The sequence below is a fragment of the Rosa rugosa genome, chromosome 3, assembly GCF_958449725.1.
Source record: "Rosa rugosa chromosome 3, drRosRugo1.1, whole genome shotgun sequence".
NCBI lineage: Eukaryota > Viridiplantae > Streptophyta > Magnoliopsida > Rosales > Rosaceae > Rosa > Rosa rugosa.
The window spans coordinates 58,004,463-58,023,114 of NC_084822.1; the positions used below are offsets into that span (position 1 = coordinate 58,004,463).

The 18,652-nt window shown below is 38.9% G+C and overlaps 4 protein-coding genes, 1 non-coding gene and 1 pseudogene across 6 annotated transcripts; 2 read left to right on the top strand and 4 right to left on the bottom strand.

Moving 5' to 3' along the window:
• Positions 1-1,259: 1,259 nt before the first annotated feature.
• Positions 1,260-3,293, bottom strand: LOC133738472 (small ribosomal subunit protein uS3y-like). Its single transcript, XM_062166027.1, has 6 exons — positions 3,133-3,293; positions 2,899-3,046; positions 2,586-2,757; positions 1,846-1,900; positions 1,635-1,766; positions 1,260-1,556 (listed from the first exon to the last, which is right to left on the bottom strand). The coding sequence occupies exons 1-6, from the start codon at positions 3,166-3,168 to the stop codon at positions 1,356-1,358; spliced, it is 744 nt and encodes a 247-aa protein (XP_062022011.1). The 5' UTR covers positions 3,169-3,293; the 3' UTR covers positions 1,260-1,355.
• Positions 3,294-3,490: 197 nt separating this feature from the next.
• On the bottom strand, positions 3,491-6,995 carry LOC133738471 (peroxisome biogenesis factor 10). Its single transcript, XM_062166026.1, has 11 exons — positions 6,626-6,995; positions 6,505-6,536; positions 6,324-6,413; positions 6,145-6,239; positions 5,834-6,044; positions 5,565-5,634; positions 5,389-5,467; positions 5,070-5,200; positions 4,518-4,609; positions 3,980-4,062; positions 3,491-3,905 (listed from the first exon to the last, which is right to left on the bottom strand). Exons 1-11 carry the CDS (start codon positions 6,828-6,830, stop codon positions 3,803-3,805), a joined length of 1,191 nt encoding a protein of 396 aa, XP_062022010.1. The 5' UTR covers positions 6,831-6,995; the 3' UTR covers positions 3,491-3,802.
• A 149-nt stretch (positions 6,996-7,144) lies between these two features.
• Positions 7,145-7,216, bottom strand: TRNAD-GUC (transfer RNA aspartic acid (anticodon GUC)). Its single transcript has one exon. It is a non-coding gene; the product is annotated as a tRNA-Asp (tRNA).
• Positions 7,217-7,304: 88 nt separating this feature from the next.
• Positions 7,305-8,965, top strand: LOC133736723 (NAD(P)H-quinone oxidoreductase subunit U, chloroplastic). The gene is made up of 5 exons (XM_062164318.1): positions 7,305-7,650; positions 7,750-7,811; positions 7,893-7,982; positions 8,068-8,211; positions 8,662-8,965. Exons 1-5 carry the CDS (start codon positions 7,377-7,379, stop codon positions 8,758-8,760), a joined length of 669 nt encoding a protein of 222 aa, XP_062020302.1. The 5' UTR covers positions 7,305-7,376; the 3' UTR covers positions 8,761-8,965.
• Positions 8,775-14,351, bottom strand: LOC133736722 (E3 ubiquitin ligase PQT3-like). Of its 2 annotated transcripts, XR_009859678.1 has the most exons (17): positions 14,095-14,351; positions 13,846-13,930; positions 13,707-13,743; positions 13,474-13,610; positions 13,308-13,378; positions 13,144-13,225; positions 12,934-13,061; positions 12,616-12,786; positions 12,226-12,537; positions 11,972-12,019; positions 11,850-11,890; positions 11,568-11,658; positions 11,287-11,488; positions 11,056-11,187; positions 9,972-10,733; positions 9,517-9,720; positions 8,775-8,913 (listed from the first exon to the last, which is right to left on the bottom strand). XR_009859678.1 is itself a non-coding variant. In XM_062164317.1 (15 exons), the coding sequence occupies exons 1-15, from the start codon at positions 14,261-14,263 to the stop codon at positions 9,998-10,000; spliced, it is 2,442 nt and encodes an 813-aa protein (XP_062020301.1). In that variant the 5' UTR covers positions 14,264-14,351; the 3' UTR covers positions 9,722-9,997. The 2 variants fall into 2 exon arrangements, 1 of the variants encoding a protein (XP_062020301.1); XM_062164317.1 differs by lacking the exons at positions 8,775-8,913; positions 9,517-9,720 and having other exon boundaries at positions 9,722-10,733.
• A 1,082-nt stretch (positions 14,352-15,433) lies between these two features.
• On the top strand, positions 15,434-18,125 carry LOC133739537 (SUMO-conjugating enzyme UBC9-like; annotated as a pseudogene).
• Positions 18,126-18,652: the final 527 nt, after the last annotated feature.

Consider the following 18,652-nt stretch of genomic DNA (forward strand, 5'->3'; position numbering starts at 1 on the left):
TGATAACTGCCTGTGTTAAAGCAGCAGCTGCTTACATATGTAGATAATACGAATAGGAAACAACACCAGCTGGGAAAAAGATTTCTAGGTATGGATTTGAAAATGAATTTTTATTTTTGTCATAACTTGAAAATGAACTCAGTTCTTCAGGTCTTATTCAAATATTCAATTGAAAAGTACTATATATCATGGCAAATACTTCAAAATGAACTAAATACTCGTTCTTGTTTGTTTCTTGGGCTAATGGAGCTGTGCGAGTACTGACGCACCCATTCCATGAGCAATATGAGAGACCTGCTGATACCCCAAGCCGAGATACCAAGAAGCAGCTGGTAACCAAGTGCGAATATGCACTAGAAGAATAGGCTACTGATGATGGTCAAGATAAAAAGCTCATCATGCATGTTCCTTGAAAATACAGAAAATGAGCAGAGAAAGAATTAGGTCATCACTCATCAAGACTGGGTCTGTGTCTTTCAGTTTCAGCTGCCTCTGAGTCTGGTCTCCCCCTAATGGCCATTTATTATTTTATTATCAAGGTAATGGCACGGTGTATCGTTTATGTGATTAGGCAATGAATGCGGTTTTTGATTCGTCCAAATCTCAGACCCTGCGGCCTGAGGAGGAACCAACATGCATGCATTTCAATGTTCAACTAAATTTTCTCTCCAACAAAATTACACAAGCAGATGAGTGCGGTTCTTCTTTCTAAGACAACTGACCAGGGATCATTTGCTCACTCACCGTCCGATTGAAATCGGACGGTTCACAACTAAGTGATGAGAGAGGAAAAGAGAGTTGTAAACCGTCCGATTTCAATCGGACGGTGATTGAGCAAATGATCCCTGGTCAGTTGCTGACCAGGTGATCAGGACTATAGTGAATTATTACACGTACGAACTGGACCGTACCAGTAACGAACAGGACTTAATGGTACTCTTACATACACGCACTGCTTCTAATTGAAACGAAACCATCGAGCACTTGAATATGCAAAATCTACCCCATGACTTTAGGACCACAAATTTGGCTTGGTACTGATAACAAAATTTTTTTCTAGAAAATGTGAATTGAAAACTTAAAAATAGACTGAATTTCACTCCCCAAGAATTTGGAACTAGCCAAGGCGACAATTTTTATCAAGATTTCTGATCATTTCAAAATGAAAAAGCCTGCATTGATAAAATTCATACATGGAAAGGATTTATGCTAACAACACTTGCCACATTTAAAATGATAAAACAAGCGGGCAACACAAATATGCAAACCATATGAAACATTAAGTTTCCTCTCATCATTGAAACAAAAAACTGCTGCAAAGATGCTACATAAAGGTGAGAACAACCTAATTCAGATTAAACTACTGGAACAGGAACAGGAATGGCAACAGGAGATGGAAGTGCATCTATGTTGATTGCTGCCGCTGGAGGAGCTGGAGTATAGAGTTCTTCCTTGGGAGTATGGATGGTCACCAAATCAGGGAGAGGGGTCATTGGTCCCTGCTTCCCCTTGGGATCCCAGTCAAGCATGATCTTCACCTTAATACCGAGCACACCCTGTTGTTGTACCATGTCAAAATCACACGATCATTATCTTTTCAAAATAATAGGGCATCAGTATGAGAAGAGGCAAACCTGTCTAAGAAGAACGTGCCTAACAGCGGAGTCAATGTACTCATTAACAGGTTGACCGGAGGATATCATATAGCCATCCTTAAACTTCATCGACTTGGCACGTTGTGCCCTGAGCTTTCCACTTACAATAACCTAATGGGAATATTAATTTTAGATTTCAACAACAAAAATATTTTTGTTTATTCAAGACAATAAAGGCATTATGGCATACCTCACATCCTTTTGCGCCACTCTCCATGACAAATCTCAAAACACCATAGCATGCCCTGTAAAAACATCATATCAGGTCTTGCACACAATGTTTGTAAAAAGCAACAAAAAGCAAAGAGGATGTTGGAGAATATTCCAAACTCCAAGCACCTGAGAGTAGCACAAGAAGCCTGACAAACTCCAAAAAGGGATTTATTTAAGCATTGATTTAAACCCCAAGGCTTATGAAGCAAAGACAGAAGGGAATTTCAACAAAACAATGCTAGACTCATGTGCAATGAAATGTTGCAAAACTAGACATCATCAAATTCACCAAATATCTGTCCTAAGCCAAGAAACCATGAAAGTAGTGTGAGAACTCAGATTCCTCTATTATAGCACTTAAAATTCAATAAAATTTTATTTCACTAATGAGCCTCTACACAAATCTCATATTATATAAGAAGATTTAAGATCTTCAAATCCATATCAGAAACGAGATTTTTTTAATTAAAAAAAAAAAAAACGTTGCAAAATTTACCATCCAATGCAAAGCCAGGAATGAAAGTCATTCCTAAGCTAACAAAGCATAGATGGCACTAGCAACTATAGTCACCCTCAGACGCGATACATAGGTACTCAGTACACAACCTACTCGCTGAATAGGTGACTTCGAAAATGCATTCACACATACATCAAATTATCAAAATAAGAAACAAAGAAAAGAAATATAATAGTAAGGAATAGCGAAAAGAAACATACCTGCGAACGGCAAGCCCTCCAAGGAGTTTGTACCGGAGGGACTCGGCCTGCGCAATGGCACAAAGTCCCCTATTGTTAACCTTCTCGGCATAAAGCTCTACACTTCCCTCGGGAAACTTGAACCTCTTCTGTACTACAGAGGTTAGCTCTCTAATCCTCCTCCCCTTCTCACCTATTTTTAGGTATAATACCAAAAAATTAACACGACGAATTCTCTAATCTAATTCAAAATTGATTCATAATTGTTCAATCAAATTTAATTAATCTTTGTAACAAAAAAAAAAAAAAAATTAATTAATTAAACAGAATTTACCGAGAACATTCTGGGTGCGAGTGGCTCTAATGATGATCTCAGTGCGGACGGGGGTGACCCTCACTTCGACACCGGAGTAACCATCCTCGGCGAGCTCTCTGGTCAGAACCTCATTCAGTTCAGCAAAGAAAACTCCGTCGGCGACGAACTGTCAAATAAACCATAAAGTTCAATCATTTTTCAGCAATTATAAGAATTCAATACTAACAAGTATCGGGAATCGGAGCTAGCTACCTTTCGTTTCTTGCTCATCTGAACCTGAGTCGCCATGCTGGGCAAGATTTGAGTGAACTAGTAACCGGGACTGAGCTGCGGCGCTATCGGATATTACTTGCAGCAAACCCTAATTTTCATCTGCCGAGGCACTGCGAGGCCAACATTCTTATCAATTTATAGGGGTCCTGATCCGAAGGCCTGCTATCGCTTCCTTTCTGGGCTTTTTGAGCCTGCTACCTTTTGTACATTGGGTGGGCCAAGCCCAATTTACAACTGAAATGTTTCATAATTTCATGTCAAATATATCGATCAACCGTCCGTTTGTTTCGTATAACTTTGATAGTAAAGATCTTCGATTCGAAGGTGAAAATACGTCAATAATCACAAGAGTTTCGAGCAAGTTCACCTCCCTCTAAAGGGGATATTAAAATTATTTGCACATAACATGTTACAAAGTTGTGCTAGATTACAAGTAGAAATCATGTTACAATCTTATGCCTTCTTCCTAGGTATAAGTAGCTCTACTTGTTCCTCCTACAGATTTGAGAGAAAGACTCATTGCTTGGCAATATTCTTCTACTATAACCTATCTATTATTTCAGATTACAGACAGTAGTCACAGTACTCTGGTATCTTTAAACAAGAGAGCAAGTGGCTCAACTCTATTCTAGTTAACCATGACCTACTGCTAGAAGTCTGAATGGTACAAGCAAACTAGGCTTGAATGAGTAATAGGAGTCCGGCAGAGAGGGCATTCAGGTTTTTCGTTGCACCATTCCATAATGCAACTCCTGCAAATAAATCATGTTAAAGAGGAGAAGGAAAGAGAGAACGAGGGATTCATCCCAAAGCAAGGAGACAGTACCAGCAGAATACATGACCACAAGGTGTGGCTGTAGGGTGTTGGCGATTGCTCAAACAGAGTGTGCATTTGCTGATCCCACTCACCTGAAATGAAAAAGGAGGTCAATTTAAGGGTCAGTCAGTTAAATGCTTCAGACTAGACTGCATAATGATGATGTTTATTGCCAGCACTTGAACTAAGATCCATCAGATGTCCAAGTAGGCAAGTGATGCTTTTTGTTAACCGATTCCTTTACATTACACTGAATCATAATGCATAAAACCAGTGCATAAACTGTGAGGACCATAATAGATGAGCAGTGCAGGGAGTGATACAAAACTCAGGCCAAGGAAGGCATCGTGTTTCATGTTGCAAAACCAGTATTCTATTCACTTACTTCTAACTTTGTACTGTGTTAAATACAAGTATTCTCGAGTTATGTTATGTTTAATCCTTCGACTCAGAAACTGAAATATGGAGTTGTCATATAGAGCATGTCTAGGCACAAGAGAGGGAAACAAGAATGCAAAAGCATCAGTTGGATGCTTGGAATATGTACCTCTGAAGTTGATGAATCAGAAACCCAACTACCCTTGGCACCGTCCACTGATATCAAATTGCCCTCCTCATTTAACACAGGCAAATCTCGACCTATAACCACAGAAATGAAGGTGACAGATTATTATTGTCTACTAACGGAAAAGAAAATAGTGGTATTCAATATATCATCATGAAGAAGAATTACCTAGGAACTCAAAAAAGTAAAAACAAAAATTGGTCAGATCATCAGAAGGAACTCAATATAAGTAGACATGTACATGTCTACAAAACATTAGGTAAAACACCAGACAATATCCAAAGTTGATTTTATCGCTTTCTAAAGTATAATGTTATAACTGAGCTACAGGTAAGAAGCGCCAGTTATGATACTATATAAAGTTGACGAGAGATGTATCAACTGCACCGTGCACATAAGCTTCTAGGTTTTATGCCATATTTCGTCAAATAAACACATACATGAATTCACTTGTATAAAAATTGCTAAGAAAAGAAAATGTTTTCAGTGGGTTCCCCAACGGATTAAGTATTCAAGTGTTATGAAGATATTGACCTGATGAAGTTTGGTGCGCACCAAAGGTCTGCTGAGCTGAAGTTGCTATAGAGGATAAATTGCTACGCCGTAGTCCTTCAGCAGCAATGATACAAAGCTGAATCAGTAGGAATATGCCCAGAATTTGGTATCTGCATGGGAGAGCAATTCAAATGAGACTGAATTTCATGGATAAATAATTGCTGTACAATTGTCAGATGAACTTCTGAGACAAACAAGGAAATAACCAAAAGAAGAACAAGCGCTGCAGGCGAGGCTTTTCATGCATACACCTTAAAGAAGTGGCTAAATGAGATTCCACAGTACAAAAAATTCATACCTAGGCCTTTGGTTAGATGGTTTTCCAATGAACACATAACGAATGCCTGCAGCACGTTTCGATATATGATAATAGAGACCTGCAGAGAATCGATGGTAGCAAGGAAATTAGATTCTACCCAAAACCCCCATTAGAATTTTCACAACTATACAGGAGCATCTAAATTCTGAACTCACCTTCAAAGTAAAAGAACATCAGGTTGGCACGTATAATCAATTGCAAAAACTCTCGAGCTATAGGGAGAACCTGGATGAACCAGCATCATAGAGATATTAACTACAAAAGACATTCTACCAAGGTTATCTGAGCACAAAAAACAACAAAAGCAAAAATGCCATTGAGCCAACTCAAGAGAAACGCGATGAACAAGAACAGTTCTATTAGCTCAGATCAAAAGTCAGCGCTTGATTGAGAACGATAACAGGTGCATAAGTCATAAGTGTACCGTAGGCCATTTCCGAACTGCAGAAAGCCACAATGCATTCAATCTCTGCTTCAATCTTTTGAGAGCTGAAGCAGACGCCGGCGGCGTGGAGGAAGACACGGCACGAGTGCTTGAAGAAGACTGAGCATCATTGCTCATCAAAGCACTGATGCTGTAAACCTGATCAGACTGGGAATCAGCAAGGAGAATGCCACGATTAGCAGCTCGAGAACTGGCAACAGAAAAATCCAGAAACAGCCACACATCAATCCATCTGTAAAAACTCATAATCAAGATATCAAAATAAAAAGGGGCAGGTTGAGAGTTAAGACCTAATTCTTTCTGCAATATAAGGAAGAGCCGTCTGGTACACAATGAAAAGTGCACGCCTTGCTGGTGTTGGAGGCAGCCCATAGGGCCCTGCAACCTAAACAAAACAAGTATCAAACTACCAACCACACAAAATGGCTTCAAATGTGAGAGATTTAGAAGCTGAAATAACTAGTCGAACCTGAGTGATATCGCAGTACTCTTCTCCCAGGGTTTGCTGGCCCGACCCTGTAGTCAAAATGTAATAGAGCATTTGCCCGAGAAGCTTTGTCTGCCCAAATCACAAATAAACAAAACACAACGATGAAGTAGCTATTGATATCCCAATACCCAAAGCTCAGAACCTGGAAAATGGGGCTGACCTCGTTCTGGTAAGCCACAGCAATTCTTGTACCTAAAAAAAGAAAAATGGACTGGGAATTAGTAGTACTAGGTCGTTTGGTTTGGAGCTTAATTGAAATCTGTAATGGAGAATTGACGAACCAAAGAGGTGGCGGAAGGCGTCGCGGCAAGCGTCGTAGACGAAGGAGGCGTACTGGTCGTCCTTTTCGGCGGCTCTCATGACCTCCGGCTGAGCCGCCAGTGGGAAACGGCGTGCTGCGCTCGGGTTGCTGCTACTGCTGGGACCCGCTTCTCCTCCGCTCGGCCCGCCCTGCAGGCCCGACCCGGTTGTTTCGTTACTACTCATGCTATGCTGGGAAGGATAACTCTGCTCTGTTATCACTGTTTTGTGTTCGGCTCAGTTTCAATTGTGTACAGCTTTAATAACTGGAATGGATTTCAGTATGGAAAAGAGAAGATAACTGCAGCAAAACGGCGTCGTACAGTGGGGAGGAATTTCAGTTTGCAGGTTGGAGTGAAACTGTGAAAGAGGGAAGATAACTGGAAACAGTAAAACGGTGTCGTTTCGGTCAGGAAGAACCAAAATAAAAAAAATACGTAAAACGACACCGTTTCAATCAGGAAGAGCCACCAAAAAAAAAAGTTCAAATATAAAATAAGCGCCGTTGCCGGGGATCGAACCCGGGTCACCCGCGTGACAGGCGGGAATACTTACCACTATACTACAACGACTTGTTGTTCTGATAGCCAATTTATTAATTAATAGACAAAACTTTTCCTTAGAAAGATTTTGGTAGATAATAATTCTTTGGCAGAGAAACAAAGCCGACCCTATCTAGCTCCCACCAAAACAAAAACTCAACCGGAGACCATTGTCAAACACCAAAGTAGAATGCCAATGGCTGTGTCCTCTTCCACTTCTACAGTATATATTGCCCAGAAAAGCTTTCCTATACCAACTCCAAAAGATGGTTTTGCGTTCTCAAACTCCATGGCCATCAGGTTTGCGCCAAAACCGCGCAGGTTTTGCATTAGAAGCTCAAGTGATGTATCGGCTGCAGAGACTGCATCTGCTACTGAGAATGATGAAAGTTCCATCGAAGTTCCGAAAGAACCGCCTTCACTGATTTCTGCCCTTAATGTCGAACGAGCTCTTCGTGGCATACGTAATGTTGAACAATGATCACCCATTCATCATAAAAATTCAGCTTTTCCTTATTCAGTTCAAGCTTCATTCAACTAATAAGAAATGTTTTGGAATGCAGCAATTACAGATGTGAATCACTATGGTAGGCTCGGACTTCAAAGAGGATGCACCTCCGACCAGGTCACACACTTTATATTTCAACCATTTTAACGTCTTTAGTACACCTCTCTAACCCTTTATGTGTTTCTTTTAACCATGTAGATTTTAGCTGCATATAAAACCAAGCTTGACGAGCTAAAGAGCCAGGAATTAGAGGAGGAGGAGCTAAACAAGAAATTGGAACCTTTAAAAGTCGGTAAATGAATTTTTCACGCGTCAAAATTTTCGAAGACAACTTTATTGGTTCTCGATTGATGATTTATGTGTATATATATAGGAGTCCTACACAATATTATCGTCCGCGGATGAGAAAAGATTATATGATTGGAGCCTAGGCAGGAGTGCAAAGCCAGATACCTATCTTTGGCCTTTTGAGGTTGAGACAACGAGAGCAACGCCGGATACCCCCCCACCAGTAATGGTATAATCTTTTTAGTAAAATTCAACCCTAAACTACATGCCACAGCTCGCCAGCACTTGCTCATTTTAATCCGTTATTCCTTCGTAGGCTTTGTACTAATTTGGCATTGGACCTTTAATTAGGAGTATGATAAAATAGTTTTCATCCTTTTTCTCTGTTTATCGTCTGTTGAGCTAAAACTCCCCCTCTACCCTAATTGGTTTATCCAAGTTCAATTTAATATATTTGCTAGGCTCAACTCAAGCCAAATGCACACACATACATGCCCGGTTTGTCTCAGAGTCATTTACACCCCGACTTCCTCTAGTTTATATTTGCCTGTTAACTCTAAACTTTTAGAAGCATATTTGTATCCTGTCTTTCCCCTTTTGAGTTAGGATTTCAGTTTCAGTTTGTTTTGGTTCCTCAAGTTCAGTCCATGAATGAGTCCTCTTGCGTGGTTTGTTGCAGGAACCTGAAGACTTCGGGCCGACAAGATTGGTGGGATACATCGGGTTGGGATGGATAATAGTGTCCTTCATATTATCCATAGCCCTTAATCGAGGATAGATTTGTTCTCCGTTGCAACTTGCATATTTTCTATCTAGCTTCTTGAAACAGCCACTTGGTGAAAATTGTAGTGCTGGGCTGCATTGTATTGGTGCAGCAACCAAAATTATCGCACCAGTTTGGTGTTTTAGAAGAAGAATGACATGTATCTACCTGTAAAATGGAAAAGTAAAAAGAAAATCAATTAGCAAGTAAATTGTTTTAAGTGGTGGAGGTATTTCACCTTCTGCTAGAAGTCTGTTTGAAAAGCACTAGACGACTATTGAGTTTCAGATAAAAGGTGAGGAAGAAACAGAAGAAAAAAAAAACACTAAAATTTATAGTTCATATAAATTTTAGTACATGATACCACTATCTTTGGAACGCCAAGTATAGCCCCCGACTATTGATTACCAACTAATATGGCACATGAAATAAATATATAAAGTCTAATACGAACTCATATAACTAAATGAAAAGAGCCTATCAACTGATGTAAACATCATATATCAATCATTTTAGCTTGAATAAAATGAGAGCCAACAACTAAAAATGTCCTAAATGTGCATGATCTCTGACTCTACATGCATTGCACATGAAAAAAAAAAATTCTTAGATCCACTGATTTATACATACAACACACTGTTTCATTTTTTTTTACCTTTTAGGTCCATTTTTCACACAAAGCAGCTAAATCTGATGGTGGGGAAGCACCAACAATCCCCCATTTTTCTGGCTTATGTTTCTTCATCTTATTTTCTCTGAGAGGGAACATACCTTCTCCAGCTTCAATATGTCTTGGCAAAGAGTAAGATTCGGGAGGAGAGAACAGAATTCAGCCATATGACTATATTAACCACTGCGGCTCTGTTTCAAAAATTTGTTTTGCTAGCCCTCCTCACTAGGATCAAACTAAAAAAGTGAAGATGTTAGCAGATATGAATAGAAAAATACTTCCAATAGCCGACCAGTCAATTAGATCTGTATCAAGAAAAACCAAGAATTCACATTAGATCAGAAGTAGCCTAGAAAAGTCCAAACTGACTGCACTAAATTTGTTACTTTGTATAGGTAGATGCTTTTCAAGGAAAAAAGAACAAATACCGTAATATTTTTTTTCTGTTTAGGAACATATTAGCTAATACTTGAACCTAATACAAATATCTAACTGAAATCAAAAGTACCAGACTGAACATCAAAGTTGAGAAACGTGACTTCATCTACACAATTACCTCACAAATCAGCCTTGCTGATTCTATCATTTTACCCTTTTCCGTTTACAGTACCGATAATCTTCTCCACTATCTTCATCTGACCCACTAACCATTTTCCATCTGTCATGACTGCGCTCATCAACACTAGACTTTGCATTGTGCTCAGATTTTCTAAAATTGTGACTGCTCCCTTTCTGTAGCTTCTTATCACTGGAAACACTGTGTTCTAAATCAGATCCCGAGTTACTGTGATGTTTGTGCCTTTTGTTATTATGCTGAATTCCCTTTCTCTTATCATCTTTCTCAATGATATTTTGATGATGACTCCGACTAGAATCACTACCACACTGCTCTCTTCTTTCCTTGTGATATCTGGAGCTTCTATCATAGTGTTTGTGTTTATCACCGTCACACTGCTCTCTTCTTTCATTTTGCTTTCTGGAGCTTCTATGATAATGTTTGTGTTTCTCTTCACTGTGCCAACTGGAGCTACTTGGCATATCATCTAATTCTGAACTTGATTTCTCCGTGGGATTATACAGTTTCCCATCCTGATGACCAACCACCAAATGAGAACTCTTCCGATGACCAACCAAATGAATGTTGTCATCATTTATCTGATTACGATGCCGATCTTGTCTCTGAGACCTTTTAGTAGAGCCGTCACTGGAGTAGCTTACACTCTTTTCCCTGTTTACAAAAGATTTATGCTCTTGCAATCTTGCACTCCCATTATACTGATGCCTCCCCCGGTCTTCATCGTCATCACAAGATTGATCTCTAGTCCAAACAAAAACACATGCGAATCAGCTACTAATAACATGATAAACAAAACCAACAATATCATTTCAGATCCAAAATAGGACGAGAAATATGCATACACCTATCTTTGACAATTTATTTGATAAGACAAGAGTCCATCTTTAACTTTAATAAATTAAAATGTGCTTTCGTTTGTGTGTGTTCTGATAGATACATAGTTTCAGCAGCAGATGCCTCTTCATGGCAAGAAGCCAATGGACCGATGCAATCAAAGAAAGCAAAAAGAGGAATATGTGCTCATCCACCACAGAACACCTGCAGAATCATTGATAATATTTACCTCCTAAAATTCTCCCTTGAAAGTTTTCTCCTCTTTTCTTGACCTTCAAGATCCAGAAATTCTGAACGACTTATATAACAGTCTTCACCAGTTTCAGGAAGAGGTGCTACACCTCCCATTCCCATATATCCACTGCAAGATGGTTTGGTGTCCAAATCAATATAGTGCAATGTACTCTTATATAATTGGATATTACATACAGAGATCAATGGATGATGAAAAAAAACCTACCCAAAGCCTGGAATCGATCTATACATGGATGGCGTGTGCATGTATGGATGAACAGAAAAAGGAGTGTGAGGGATCAACGTGTCAAAAGCTGTCATCCCATGATTTCCGTATAGATTTCTAAAGGGCGGGGTATGAGGCAACAGAGCCCCATCCCAGTATGGTGGCACATAACCTGGCATAGCTCCTGGAAAGACTGCATTTCCTGGATACACAAATAAGTAAGCATCACAGAAAAATTAATCGTATTTATAAAATCTTTAATGCAGCCATCCATTCCATACCTGAATGAAGCATAGGGCGTGGACTGGTAGCAACTGGACACACTCTTATTAAATGATCTGGGGAGCCACACATATAACAGGCACGATCCCCCTGATTTCATAAAGACAGGTCAAGAGTTAAAAAAAAATGCTCTTAGAAACAAAGTCCAAAATGATGGACCTATGTTTCTAATATTATAGCCCAAGTTTATAAATATGTCCATAACAGAAAGAAAGTTTCCAACAACTAATAAGAAAAACTTTTTTTTTAAATCTCGCATGTTTCATTTCACAATTAAATACCTTTCTATTTCTCCCACCCTCCAAAAAACTTTTTCCACCACCTGAAAAGTAGCATGGTTGTTAGAAAAAGTATTATAAGTGTAGTTCTGGCAAGTCAACAATGTATCAAAGTTAGATACTACCTGCAGTATAAACCCAAGGTGGCCTCTTTTTCTTGATTACAGGTTCAGCTGGGATCAGATCACAAAAGAACAGATCAGGATTTCAATATCAAGTGGAAAAGATATTAGCATTAATGATACAACTAAAGATAATACTAACAGTCTACTTTCCATAAAGCAGCCTTCATGGCAATAAATCAAAAGCGGCTTTTCAAATGTACATAATAAGAACATTTCAAAAGTGAACGGACTGAAAACTTTATAAAAAGTGATACCTTCCTTAGGTATAGGCTTGCTTTCCCCTTGGAAATCATCAAAAGCTGCCGAGCCATATGGAGCCACACGAGTATAACCGTATCCATCTCCATCGATTTGATTGTTCTTGTGCGAAAACTTGGGAATTTTTTGCACGTTTCTTGCACCAAAATGATACGGCGCATCATTTTTGAATGGTGAGTGACAAGCAGATTCTGCTAAGCAATTATTAGATCCCATCCCTGTTTCAGGAGAGTGAGGCAACTCTGACTCCCTTTGAAAAATACTACCACCACAAGAGACATCTTTTGCCTGAATTCCCGATTCTCCATCTGTTATTATAGAGCAGTTAAGCATAGGATTGGAATAGAGGCAGGTGAGTAAGAGTCTACTGGTAATGAAACTCCTACCTGGAGCGTATTGGCAAAAAGCATTATCTGGAACAGTGATTAAATTTTGAGACTCTTGGAAATGGTCCATTGCTTGCCTAAGAGATATATTTGGTAGCAGATCTTCAATTCTGCACTTGGTTGAAAAACACTTGGGACATCTTGCCTTCTCAAGCAGCATTTGATGTATACCTGAACCAAGAAACATGGGAAAGTTGTCATATTAAGCATAAAATTACTGATGCCTAACACAGTAACACCACATGAGGTACGGTTTCTGGGATTAAAGAAACAAGGTGAAAATATGCAGTACTCTCTCAGAAAAAACTGTAAACCTACATTTCTCACAAAAACTGTGCTGGCAGCAGGGTATCATCACAGCCTCCTTGAAAAACGAGTTGCATAGAGAGCATTTCATCTCTGATGGCATATCAGCATGTTTTGTATCTACGGGATCACAACCCATCCTTCATGTACAAAAACAAAAGATCAGGTCCTTGAGACTGAAGAACGAGAAAAAAAAAATCGATACAGCAAAAGGATGCCTACTTTTCCAAATTAAAGTCTTCTTGAACCTCAGGCTTTGAGTTTGTCTGTGGTAAGATTTGTTCAACTCCACCATGCGAATGACCTTAACAAAATGTCGCAGTGTTGTAAGCATAGACCAAACCCATTAACAGAAACTCATAAATATAATGAGAGAAACAACATACTTCCTGGAATAGCATCACTAATCCCACTTGCTTCAAGTTTCTGACATCCTCCTACTGCTGGCTCCAAACATCTAGGTGCACATTTCAAAAAGAAACATGTATGCATAAGTACCGAAAAATCAACAAAAACATTGAAGATCTTATAGATGAAATAAAACATGTATACCTTGTGATGCCAGTATTTGGTTCATATCCCCGACTGCGGGCATCCTTGTCTGCATCCAAACCAGAACAGACGAAGGTTGCCTCGGGAACGGGATACACGTCAACCCCAAAGTCATCAAAGTCGACTGTCTCAACATTCTGTGAAACATATATGTCATACCAGATAGTAAGTACGATACACAGCTTCAAATGCATACAGCTCAAAAATGCGAGTTCAAAGTTTAAAATACAAACCGGCGGATTCCCAGCTTCCTTGCAGTTGAAGTGAGGCCTGTCACAATAGTCTATCAGTTAAAAAAACAGCTCCAGAACAGTAAAAAAATTTCCATCAACAATTAAACCTCTATGCATATCAAATGGACAGAAATCTTACATATCCACATGTGCCGATCCTGCAGGAACTCTCTTGATAATCACGGACGAGCCGCACGGAATTTGAATATTCTCGTTAGTGTACTCTGAAATTAATCCAGAAAAAACAAAGGAATATCAAATACAAATTACCAAGCAGTAAATTATGTGTTTCAACAACTCTGATTCAGCGAGAATCACTATGCAATTACTAGTCCAATCGTCAATAGACTAAAGAGAAACGACGAGAAGATTAATAAGGAGGGTTGACCTTGACCGGTTATGGCGTCGGAGAAGACGAGATCGGAATCTTGACAGATGTTGAGGTTGTTGTGGTGGATGATTTTGGCTTTGAGATCACGAACGGGGATTGAGGCTCGACCTTCGAGGTCGACGGAATCGAATTTCGCAGAGCTTCGGAATTTGAACTGAACCGCCATGGCCGAGTCGAATCGGTGAGTCAGAGCTCAGATGATCAAAGGTGTCAGATAGAGAGAGGAAAATAGACGGAATTTCGGTTTTCTTGGTGTGAAAGCGTACATATATTGGACTCACTTTCTGAAGCCCAAAAGGCCAAAACAGAAGTTTCCCTCCAGTTGGCGGTGAGTGCTATATACAAGATAGCCTTGGTTGGGCCTAGGTTTGAGTGGGATGGGCAAGGCCTTTAGTGTCACTTTGGACCGATGATTTTTAATTTAATTTTGTCATCAATAAAAAGCGCCGTAAATATGTACCTCAATAAGTAATAGTTATTTGTTATTTGAAGCGAGTCATTATGTGTAACAAATTAGACTCTCAATGAATTGAAATTCTCTTTCAACATATTTGTTCTATTAATTCTAGATATTTAACTATATAGTAGTAATATTCTATGAAGGAAAAATAGTTCTAGGTTTCACTACTAGAAATATTGGTTATAAGGACACATTTTTGTCAACGTGTCCTAATAAGCTTATGAGGACAACCAAAAAAAAAACAGGAGCAAACTTCTGTAGCCCGCCGAAATTTTTTTTGCCAAAAGTTAAATTTCCCACTTGGTGCACTTCAGCGGTTCAGCCTATATTATTTTAGGTTGGCCGATAAAATTGGTCTCTATCTCTCTCTCTCTCTCTCTGCATCTCTTCCTCGTCAAACAAATTGCAGATCTGATTCTTTAGCTCACCGAATGGGTAATTCTCTCTCCTTATCGATCTGTCTATAGCTTTTTCTTCTTGCTAGATATGTATCGATCTGTCTATAGCTTTTTCTTCTTGCTAGATCTGTATGCTCTATCCAGATCATAATGTGACGGTGGCTTTCTCCTCTATCCAGATCAGAATAAGATTCATAATCCTTAATTATCTGGATGAGATCATATAGCTAGGTTTAATTTTTGTTTCCGTCTACTCTTCCGCAGATGCCAAGACCAAACCCTCTCATCCTTTCCGCAATGCCGTCGCCCGCGCCCCTAGAGACCTCCGCGATTAAGTAGCTCTATCGCCGCCAATCCTGCAGCCACTCGAAAGACGAGTCGGGCATCGCGCATGCTATTGGGAAGGTATGCTTTTCCTGCAGGAACAATAATGATTTCCCTGTTAAAGTAATAGAACAATAAGCTAAGTTTCATCATCATGGCCTCCGAGCGCATCTTGAAGGAGCTTAAGGATTTGCAGAAGGATCCTCCCACTTCCTGCAGCGCCGATACGCTCAAAGATTTATTATTTAGAAACTAAATTTTGGTGTTCATAGCATACTCATTAAGCTCAATTTGATAAATTGACGGTTTTAGTGTAGATATTGGTTGTAATTTTTGATTTGTTATATACCCAGATGGATATTTCTGTAAACTTTTGGTTAACTTTTATTAGGTCATGTGGCTGAGGACATGTTTTATTGGCAAGCAACGATTAGGGGACCCCCTGATAGCTCATATGCAGGAGGTGTATTCCTTATTACCATTCATTTCCCTCCTGACTATCCTTTGAAACCAACTAAGGTAACTTGTCTAATCTGCCAGCTTTGATCCTTAGGGTTTATGAACGTATGCTTTTCTTTTCTTTTTTTGGTCGGGAAGATGACAGTGTATCAATTTTTAGGTTGCATTTAGGACTAAGGTCTTCCAACCGAATATCAATAGCAATGTCTTGATATCCTCAAAGAGCAATGGAGTCCAGCCCTTACTATCTCTAAGGTTCGGCTTTGTTATCCAGCAGGAACAATAATTAGACCCCCGTTAATTTCTAAGTTGAGATAAATCAAAATTTTGCATTGCAACTTTAGTTTCTCTTTGTCATTGTTCAATTTACTGGTTTCTATTTCAGCGCTTTTGTGCAAGCAAGTGCACAATTTTACTCTTTCTTGTTTTTTGGTAGACGGATCGTGTGCTTGTATATAATTGACTTTGTGATTGTTGTGCGCTTTGTCATTGGTGGTGGCAGAGGAGGAGGTTGGGAGGTGAAAGATGCGCTTTAATTCACTTTCTTTGACAACCTGCAAAACAGTATGTAAGCCCTTTAACTCACTGTTTGATTCCAATAATAAGGTTCTGAGCAAATTGGTCGCTCTCTGTGTTTCCTTCGGCTATGGCTGTGCTGTAAGTCATACTCATTGACATTTCAAATTCTGCATTTATCTGCCAAATATTACCATATGTTGGCATGAAAGGAGAGTCAGTGTACTGATAAGTATGCTCTGCTGCATCAAGTTGTTGGTATAGGTTAAATGTGACATACACCAAGTTAGGAGTACAATAGTGTAAATTACAATTTGTTTGTGCATTAGTCCTAAAGCGTAATAACAATGTTTTGTAGATATGATACTCATGCGGAAGATTGGGCCTTACTGTTGTAGCAGTAAGTACTAGTATTTTCAGCTTTTTTGTTTTTATGTTCTTTTTGCATTTGATGGACTTTCTTGTGATCAATTCAGTACTCAATTTTCAGTTCAACAATGACGATTGGAGAAATGATTGGTGCATTAGTAAATGGGACGATAATGGATCTTGTTGGTTGTAGAGGTGTAAGTTTTTCTATATACTCTTTAACTCTGGGCCTGCTGAAGATTGTTAAATGTGAAATTTGAAATTTCTTTTTGTTCTATTCCTTGCTGTGTTGATCAAGCAGATAATGTGGTTTTCTGAAATATTCAGTGCTGCAGGGTGACTCACTATAGCATTTGCAGAGGTTTCTTCTTTCTTTCCTATCTCTATATATATATGCACAATTAATAGGTTCAAATTTACATTTTACCAAAGGGAATGATTCAGAAATATTTTCACAGATAAGTCTATAGATTGGACTGAAACTTTTGAATACATTGTAGACATATATGGTTGTAGTAAAAGTTGTTGGCAAGTTCGAACTGATACTAAAAATGTTCAGATGAAGATTGTCAGTGATTGCTAGGAAAAATTCAAAGGCATTTTTCCTCCTTTTGTGGCTTCTTTTTGTTTCCTTAGTGGTTAGATCACTAGCTTACTATGTTCTTACTGAGCTCTTCATGATGCAGTGCCATTAATATTTTGATGCTCAAAAGGAAAGAAAGAATCGTAAAACAGTTCATTGGGAGATGGTTAAGGTAGATTTCTACTTTTGTAGTTTTCCTTTAATCAGATGGTAAAAAATTATTGGGAAGAAGAAATTATTGAAACTCTAAGAAGCTCAATTTTAAATTTGGTTAGTAATACTATCTCAGTGGTTAATAAGAAGGTTAATTAGTTCAGTTATGTGAAACTGGGGGTTTTGCAGGGCTTACATACTGTTTTGCAGGTTGTCAAAGAAAGTGATTGTGACCCCTTCCTTGGTGATTGCAATCACTTTCTTTGACATGTGATGCTTTTCTGCACTAGAGGTATTACTTTATGACACAAGGAACTTATCACTTGTGATTAGATTCTGTACCAGATCATGTATACTAATTTTATCTTCCCTTTGGCAGTGGAAATTTGCATTTATCTTCCCGTTTTAAATGTTCATTGCTTTGTTCCTCTTCTCCCTGTAGAGAACAGAAGTTTTTGGTGATTGTGAGCAATATCTTGGACTGGAGCATGCTAGTGTAGTTTCTGGTGAAAGTTTCTATCTGAACCCTTCACTTTCAAGAAATCAAATACACTGTAAACAATTAGAATGCTAGTATAGTCTATCCCAAATACTCAAAATCTTGAATTATTCTCATTTGTAATTGAGTATAGCTGGAAGATTTGAGATTGTATTGAACTGAATATTACTAGTTTGCAGATCGGTTTGGTTGGCCAAGTCATATGTATTGTGATATGGACTTGAATTGGAGTATAGATCATACTTTTAATATATTTTTTTTGGACAATTTTTTAGTTTTAAGGACACAGTTTATGTGTCCTCTATTATATTTAAGGACATCTATTTTTCGGATGTAAGGACACAATTCAAGTGTCCTCTTATACATATAAGGACACAAATGAAGTGTCCTCTTATAGTTACAAGGACACTGTTTTTGATGATATAAGGACACAATTCAAGTGTCCTCTTATAGATACAAGGACACTGATTTTTTGCTTTAAGGACACAGTTTCGGTGTCCTAGTAGGGAAAAGAGGACTCTTTTCCAGTGTCCTTGTATATGACTTACAATGACTGCTGGATAGAGGACTCTTTAAATTAAAGAGTCCTTGTATGTATTTAAGGACTCTGTTTCAATGTCCTTAAATGGTGTTTTTCTAGTAGTGTTTTGGTTCCAAAAAAGTCGGAGTCAAAACTTGGTTTTCTTCGTGCGGTGGTTTCCCTCGTCTGGCGGCACCCCAGCGCCGATGAAGGCTCTGCCTAGTCGGAGTATGGTGGCTGCAGCCGGGCGAGGATGTTGTTGCTTTGGGCGTGG

What these genes read in the sequence shown, in the direction of transcription:
- LOC133738472 (XM_062166027.1), bottom strand. Translation starts at nt 3,168, where the DNA reads ATGGCGACTCAGGTTCAGATGAGCAAGAAACGAAAG. An exon ending in GTGGCGCAAAAGGATGTGAG is followed by an intron (nt 1,767 to 1,845) that starts GTATGCCATAAT and finishes TATTCCCATTAG; the next exon opens with GTTATTGTAAGTGGAAAGCT. An exon ending in GGCACGTTCTTCTTAGACAG is followed by an intron (nt 1,557 to 1,634) that starts GTTTGCCTCTTC and finishes GTACAACAACAG; the next exon opens with GGTGTGCTCGGTATTAAGGT.
- LOC133738471 (XM_062166026.1), bottom strand. Translation starts at nt 6,830, where the DNA reads ATGAGTAGTAACGAAACAACCGGGTCGGGCCTGCAGGGCGGGCCGAGC. An exon ending in AGTACTGCGATATCACTCAG is followed by an intron (nt 6,240 to 6,323) that starts GTTCGACTAGTT and finishes TGTTTTGTTTAG; the next exon opens with GTTGCAGGGCCCTATGGGCT. An exon ending in GATGTTCTTTTACTTTGAAG is followed by an intron (nt 5,468 to 5,564) that starts GTGAGTTCAGAA and finishes GATTCTCTGCAG; the next exon opens with GTCTCTATTATCATATATCG.
- LOC133736723 (XM_062164318.1), top strand. Translation starts at nt 7,377, where the DNA reads ATGCCAATGGCTGTGTCCTCTTCCACTTCTACAGTATATATTGCCCAG. An exon ending in ACGAGCTCTTCGTGGCATAC is followed by an intron (nt 7,651 to 7,749) that starts GTAATGTTGAAC and finishes TTTGGAATGCAG; the next exon opens with CAATTACAGATGTGAATCAC. An exon ending in GAGGATGCACCTCCGACCAG is followed by an intron (nt 7,812 to 7,892) that starts GTCACACACTTT and finishes TTAACCATGTAG; the next exon opens with ATTTTAGCTGCATATAAAAC.
- LOC133736722 (XM_062164317.1), bottom strand. Translation starts at nt 14,263, where the DNA reads ATGGCGGTTCAGTTCAAATTCCGAAGCTCTGCGAAATTCGATTCCGTC. An exon ending in CCAAATACTGGCATCACAAG is followed by an intron (nt 13,379 to 13,473) that starts GTATACATGTTT and finishes ATGTGCACCTAG; the next exon opens with ATGTTTGGAGCCAGCAGTAG. An exon ending in GAAGACTTTAATTTGGAAAA is followed by an intron (nt 13,062 to 13,143) that starts GTAGGCATCCTT and finishes TTGTACATGAAG; the next exon opens with GATGGGTTGTGATCCCGTAG.